The sequence below is a fragment of the Simochromis diagramma genome, unplaced genomic scaffold (assembly GCF_900408965.1).
Source record: "Simochromis diagramma unplaced genomic scaffold, fSimDia1.1 OVJJ01000510.1, whole genome shotgun sequence".
NCBI lineage: Eukaryota > Metazoa > Chordata > Actinopteri > Cichliformes > Cichlidae > Simochromis > Simochromis diagramma.
Window position 1 is genome coordinate 4,312,449 of NW_024387326.1, and position 7,061 is coordinate 4,319,509.

The 7,061-nt window shown below is 42.6% G+C and overlaps 1 protein-coding gene across 2 annotated transcripts; it reads right to left on the reverse strand.

The window, feature by feature from the left end:
• Window positions 1-508: 508 nt before the first annotated feature.
• On the reverse strand, window positions 509-4,417 carry znhit1 (zinc finger, HIT-type containing 1). 2 transcript variants are annotated; one of them, XM_040006191.1, is made up of 7 exons: window positions 4,373-4,417; window positions 3,968-4,030; window positions 2,790-2,887; window positions 2,182-2,257; window positions 1,575-1,654; window positions 1,319-1,488; window positions 509-930 (listed from the first exon to the last, which is right to left on the reverse strand). In XM_040006191.1, exons 2-7 carry the CDS (start codon window positions 3,990-3,992, stop codon window positions 909-911), a joined length of 471 nt encoding a protein of 156 aa, XP_039862125.1. In that variant the 5' UTR covers window positions 3,993-4,030; window positions 4,373-4,417; the 3' UTR covers window positions 509-908. The 2 variants fall into 2 exon arrangements, with proteins under 2 accessions (XP_039862125.1, XP_039862126.1); XM_040006192.1 differs by lacking the exon at window positions 4,373-4,417 and having other exon boundaries at window positions 3,968-4,174.
• Window positions 4,418-7,061: the final 2,644 nt, after the last annotated feature.

A 7,061-nucleotide genomic window follows, 5' to 3' on the forward strand; every position in this document is an offset into this window, starting at 1 on the left:
CTGCAGGTTTTAGACATCACCCTGGGTAAACACACCTGAATCATATGACTAGTTCACTACCAGGCCTCTGGAGAACTTCAGGACATGTTGAAGAGGTAATTTAGCCATTTGAATCAGCTGTGTTGGATCAAGGATCTAAAACCTGCAGGACACCGGCCCTTGAGGCCTCAAGTTGCCTACCCCTGAGTTACTGTAACTCTTCCATCAGACCAACGCCAGCATCAAATTCTGTCTGACACAAACAACAGCTTAGATGGAATTTAATCTTTGACTTTAAGTCTGCCTCTTTATTCCCTGAAGCACAGTTTAATTAATTTGAGTTTGTAAGAAATGTTGTTTAAAATTTTCTGCTGGAATTTTTTCAGGCAGATGTTTGATGGTCAGGTGGGAGGTGTTTGATGAAATAATGTGGAATGACCTGTACTCAAGTGATGTGAGCGGCTCGTAGAGACAGAAACATGACTGCAAATGGATGCTGTAGATCGAGTAAGAGTCCTGGATCAGGAGACTGTGTGAAATCAGATCTGATTTATTGAAATATAAAGAAAACATTAAAGTTACACAGATATTTACAATTAATCTGATTCTGCCCACTCAGATGATGATGATGATGATGCAACAAACGCGTGCATGTATCTTCATTTGCACCAGAGCCAAGTTATGACAGGTAAACAAAGAACTGACAGAGTAAAGAAAAATATACAGAAATACTGAAGCAGCCAAATCTCCCGAGTGAATCTGCAATGCTGTGACATCACAAGAAGCCTCCTGTCCACCTGCACATGTCAGTCTCTGTCCAGCTGCTCTCACAGCAGCCAGCAGAGGCACAAAGGGTTCAGACTCTCTTTATGATGCAGTTTCATGCATCCCATATGCAACCCTCACCTCCATCACCAGGGCAGTGGCAGTTAGAGCGTCCACTTTAAACACCTGCAGAGACACACAGGAGAAAAAAGATGTTGTCAAGCATGAACTCTGGTCAGGAGATTTTCCAGTTTCTTCAGATGGTGACATCACAGCGCGTCAAAGAGTGTTTAAAGTCCGTTTCAATGAGCCTGATCCTGCAGATAATCTCCGTATCTTAGAGATGGTGTCCTCGTTCTGCTTGTAGTGGTTCCAGTTCTTACAGCAACCCTCCAAAACTGAACCAAGACCATCAAAATCGAGTCCATCCAGTCACAAGAGGCGGCCCTTTTTTGGAGAAGTAACTCGCTGACATGAGGTAAACTTCTGACCTGGTACATCGTCATGGTAACTGATGCTGAGCATCTATCTAACCTGAGCAACCAGATCTCCGAAAAACATGTGGTGTGTTTACCTCGTCTCTCTGTGTGTGCACAGACACTTGGTGCTGCAGTAGCGCCCCCCGCAGGTGGTGCAGGTGTAGTGCGACGGGAACCCGCAGACGCAGCAGAAGTGGCGTGCAGGTAGCGAGGAGGGCGGGGCCGCCGCTGACAGGTAGTTAGGCTCTGGCTTCTCTGAGAGATTCTATCAATCAAAGGAGAGGAGACAGTGGGTCAGCTAACGACCACCTTTCAGCCAATCAGAGAGAGGAGAAAGGGCGTCTGACTCACCTCCTCCTCCAGCAGCGTGGTGAAGTTCTTCCTGAAACGCTGCTTGAAGTGGTCGCCCCTTGTCTTTCTCTTCTTCTTCTCTGGACGCACAGACAGAGAAGAAGGAGGACAGAGAATGTTTAGGTTTTTTGGAAGATTTTTAATCACAAACACGTTTCCTAATATGGACTTTTCAGTTTTTAAATTGGTCGGTGTGGTGACAATGGAAAAATATTTGCAGGTTTTTAAACAGGATTTGATCTGGTTGTAATTTTCCACTTCTAATCACTACTGTTGGGCCAGCTGTGGCTCAGGAGGGAGAGTGGCTCATCAGAAGGTCAGTGGTTTAGACCTCAGCTTCTCCAGTTTGGATACCAAAGTATCATCAGGAAGGATGATGAACCTCGAATTGTCCAATATGCCTTAATTTGTGAATACAAGAAATCTCAGAGCTGTGTGAACCATGTGAAAAGTGCTTTGAATACTTAATTAGAGTAGAAAAGTATTTTATAAGTACCAGCCTATATACAGCTACTCAAGTTTCAAGGAATAAAGATTTCAGCTGCTACCGTGTAAAAAGTGTCAAAAGTGTAGGGTTCATGTGCACATTGGACGGTGAAAAACTCACCTGGTTCTTCAGACTCACTGAATGCAGGTAGGCGGGCAGTAGGACCTGGGGGAGGGAGGGAGGACAGAGGGTCGTCCTGGAAACACAAAACAAGATGTCATTGCTGAGCAATAATACAGACTGTTTATTAACAGCCTGTCAGACATACATGAGCCAATCAGCATCACTAACAGGTGGACATGTTTAAAATCATTGTATTTCATTATAGCAACACCATGTTTACCTATGTTCATTCACCACTTCTAGTTTCTGTAAGGCCACATCGAGCAGCTGGAGATGGTGAAAGAGGGTTAGAGGGTCGTGACCTCTGACCCTGACAGAAGCAGAACATCAGTGATCTAGCAGCTCATGCGCCTTACAGGTTACTATAATGTGTGACATACACAGAGAGAGCTCTGAGCTTTCTTCTGATTAGTCGCCTGAACTGCACAATTCAATGTTAGAGGATTTCTAAAGAAGTCCTGCTTAAAATCTCCACCTGTGCTTGTTTCTATGTGAATGCGAGGTGGATGAAGTGATCCCCGTGTACAGAGTGGAGCTCTGTGTGGATGTTAGAGGGAAGTGAGAGCAGAAAAGCTGTCAGTCAACTTTAAATTACAGACACGGACCTGGAAGTTGTCTTTTTCCAGAGCCTCCAGCTGACGAGTCAGCCTCCTCTGTCTGGTGGCTTCATCCAAAACTCTGCGCTGACCAGCCTCCACCCGAGCTGTTGGATCCAAATACACAGTTTCCATCAGTTGGTATCAGTGACAAAAGACCCATCGACTCAGCTCATTTCTATGAAGTTCTGTGTAGTTTTTCCAGCATGTAAACCAAAGGGAAATCATCAGGACTGCTAATTGTGATACAGCACACAGTCACCTCACAGAGGTTCATTCTGAGCAGGAAAAAACGGCTGAAAGCTCAAAGGCTCAGCAGTTTAAGGGATTTCAAACCTGCCACAGTAGCAGCTTAAGGGTCTGCAAAAGTTTTAAACACAGAGTATGACCATGCTGAAAAGCTCCAGTGATGGTGATGTTTTCCCTGTCGGCTTCACCTTCTCTTCACGTTCAGTGGGACTCCTGGGAGGAAGCTTTGATGCACTTACAGCAACATAATGTTCAGAATATCTCTCTGCTCCACTCCGTGTGTGAGGAGATGCACGCACAGTGAGACTGAGAGCAGGGAAAGGGGAAACTATCAGCAGAAAAGCCTGCTATCAATTTAGGACTGGAAAAAGCTGGCTGGTGTGTCCCTGAATTACCCTTTACTAGTAGTTGTAGTGTTTCCTTCCAATCAAACCATACCGCACTGTGAAAACGTTAAATTTATCTCATTCTGTTCTCGTATTATTGTCTGGAAGCTCATCAAACAAAATCTGAACCAGTTAAGTACTTAACTTAAATTCGGCTCACAGCTGGAGCCCAAAAAACATCTTTTACTTCAGTGAAACACCCCAAATCCTTCAGGTGGTCCTGGTTAAATAAACCGTAAAGTAACATCACCTACGGTCGATCCTCTCCTATAAGTTGGATTTTTTTAAATAACTGGACTATTCCTTTTTAACATGTATATGTTAGAATAAAACCCTGCAGCTCTATAAAAACAGTAATAATAACATTAACAGTAAACAACACGAACCGCTCAGCAAACCGGAGTTGAGTTTAAAACCAACGTTTCCCCTGTGAGCTCCAAGTTAGAGAAGATAGAACAACAGAGGGGCTCTCTGTTAAAGTGTTTTTACACCGTCTGACTGCATGACAGTGTTTTATATTCAAAAGAAGAGTTCGAACAGACCAACACTCACCGGAACCTTTCTTCTCCAGCACCATCTTTGTTCACGCCCTCTGTACGGCGGCCGTGTAAGTCCCTGTCAAAGCAAACGAAGCGCGTTTGTCATTTTGACCGCTGATAGGACAATTAAAGGGTGACAACTTTTTGATGATTTTGATGGCTGATCTTCATTCTACTTCATTCTAATTCTACTGTTTTATGAAGTGAGTGTTTTATGTTTGTTATTTTAAATAAAGTTTGAGCGTTTTCTTCAGTCTGTTGTACCAAAATATGCTAAGAATTGCGCTGGGAGACACTCAACAGAAGTGGAGGATCTACCGGCTTTGTGAGGAAAGAAAAGACGAGAGGTAAGTGTGTAAGCCTAACTATTAGCCTAAAAATCTGTCATCAGTATTATATGAATCATGATAAAACACACCTAGCATGTTTTGGGTTCCTGCAACTGGTCCGTCAGGTTATTGTCTCCCCAGAAACACTTCCCTTGCGCCTTTGGAAATCTGTTTTTTCCTATTTCTGTTTTGTTTTTTTCCTATTTCCGTTGTCGTTTTTCCTATTTGTATTTGTGTTTTGTGTTCTTTTGCAGTGTTTTTCTTATTGCGGGTGTTTTCTTAAGTTGCAGTCTGTTTGGCCTCTCAGGGCCACCATAGTAGAATTGCCACCTGGAGATGAAATATTGTACTCAGTTATAGTGGTTTCATTGGACAATGATGTGGTGAATGATGGAGCTGCCAGGCTGGAGGGAAAGAGAAGACTCATAGTTGTAATGAAAGAGGTCATGCTGAAGTCACTGAGCAGCCATTATGTAAAGTTCTGTGAATTAGTAAAACTCACATTTAATTTCATAAAAACATCACAAACCTTGAATTGCCTGATTGTACATCATCATCACTGTGGAAGCTTCAAGAGGTTTCACAATAATTTAAGTGAGAAAAAAAGAGTCCAGAAAAGCATGTGCGGCAAACAAAAACAGTCTCTGGTAAGTTGAAATGTATTTTAGCTTATTGTTATAACTTAGTTATCTTGTGTTTTATATTTGGGAGGGGCATCTAAAGTAAAGGTAAGATATTTTACCTGGGCAACCTGTTTTGATCTTTTAAATGTAACTTATTCGCTTCTAATGAGGACCGAGCCCTGGAGGAAAAGACACAGACACTGTTTTCTTAATGCTGAGAGTCCAGCTAAGCTTTGCTCTGTAAATGATGCAGCAGTTAAGAGATATCAATAGTTTTACCTGAGACTTACATCACTTATGTCTGCATGCATTGAAAACCTGATCTGATTCATATAGAAACTAAAGAGAAGTAAGCCTCGTCCCTCCGTTGCACAGGCACTCCCGACGTTCTCGGGCCTGGAGCATAATTTCCTGTGACAACCTCCCCAACATGTGCAGCTTTGCTCTCAGGTCTGGAACGTAAAAAACAATTTTTTTCTGGTCATTAAACGTCACTTTGTACGTCACACGGCTCAAAACGGTTTATCCTTTCTCCCTCGTACTGAGGGGACTGAGGAGACTCGTCCAGCCTGACTGCCTTGACATCCAGGTGTCTTCCCTGCTTGCCCTGATATGAAGAAACCCGAGAAGCCTTGCAGGTCAAATCTTATCAGTCATATCTATTATGGCCACTCCTCTCTAAATCGTGGTAGTTGTTGATCTGAGATGGTTAGAGCTAAAGGCTAGAGCAACCTATTAGAGCTATTTGGGCTAATATAGATTTATACCCAGATTTATATGTTTATTGTTTTACAAGGGTTTAAAAGGGAATGTCCACAGTTTGGATTTGATTACAACTGCTTGGCAGGAGCCAAGCAAAATAAAATAAATAAAAAGAATAATAAAGAATAATCAAATCACCTCAATTCAACTTATTTAATTAACCCACTGAGGTAATTCTGACTTTGTTCTTATCTTTGGGGGGGAGAGGCTGGTGGTGAGAAGATGTGTTCCACCTCAGTGCTCTGTGTTCATGGAATTAATCAGGAAAGCAGGATTCCTTGATTGATCCCACTTCTCTCAAAGCTATAATCAGCTGAGAAAACCTTGGAAGTCTTGAGAATCTTCTTGAGAATAATGGAAGTCAAAATCCTTCTCAGAATTATAATCCAACACAGTAATGATGATGATGGTGAACAGAAGTAAAACCAAATCAAAGTCCAATCTGTAAGTCCAATCTCTCCTTCATGCCTATGGTGGAATTTCCAAAGGCGAGAAGTAAAAAATTCAGAGATCAGTGTCTAGTGTCCTGTGTGTGCTCTCATTAACACACACGCACGCGCGCGCGCACACACACACACACACACACACACACACACACACACACACACACACACACACACACACACACACACACACACACACACCCCTGATCAAAAACATAACCTAACTGTAACCCTGACACTAAAACCACATTTTGAGTCTCAAACATGTCTTCAAACTCACGGGGACCAGAATTTTGTCCCCATAAAAAACTGTTGGTCCACATAAGTATAGTAACATTCCCACTTTTGGTTCCCAGAAAGATATCTAAACATGGTACACGCACACTCACACACACATGAAAGTCAGACTCTGTACAGGCTCTCAGTGACTCCTGTTATTAGAATCACTGTTATTCTATTTTGTGAGACAGTTAAATAAAGGTGTTTGTTTTTCTGTGATAGATTCATGTTTAATTTAGTTCATTTATTTGTTGGAAAGAGTTAAAATGTTTTAGACAAGATAATAAAAAGGGCAGCACTGATTGAAAACTTGTCTAAAATATGTGATTACAAAATAAGTGTTTGTTAAAAGTTATAAGGTGTAAAGTGCTGTGAAGTTTGGTTGAGGTAGAATTTGTGATGGTCACATGACCAGAGCTTAGCTAAGAGCACAACCATTGCATTGTGGGTCAGCACTAGCATGGATACAGAGGTGCAGATGTATTGCATTTTTTTCCTGCAGGGGCGATCGTGGCTCAAAAGTTGGCTGTTCGTCTTGTCATCGGAAGGTTGCCGGTTTGAGCCCCGGACAGTCTCGGTCGTTGTGTCTTTGGGAAAGACACTTCACCTGTTGCCTACTGGTGGTGGTCAGAGGGCCCAGTGGCGCCAGTGTCCGGCATCCTCTGTCAGTG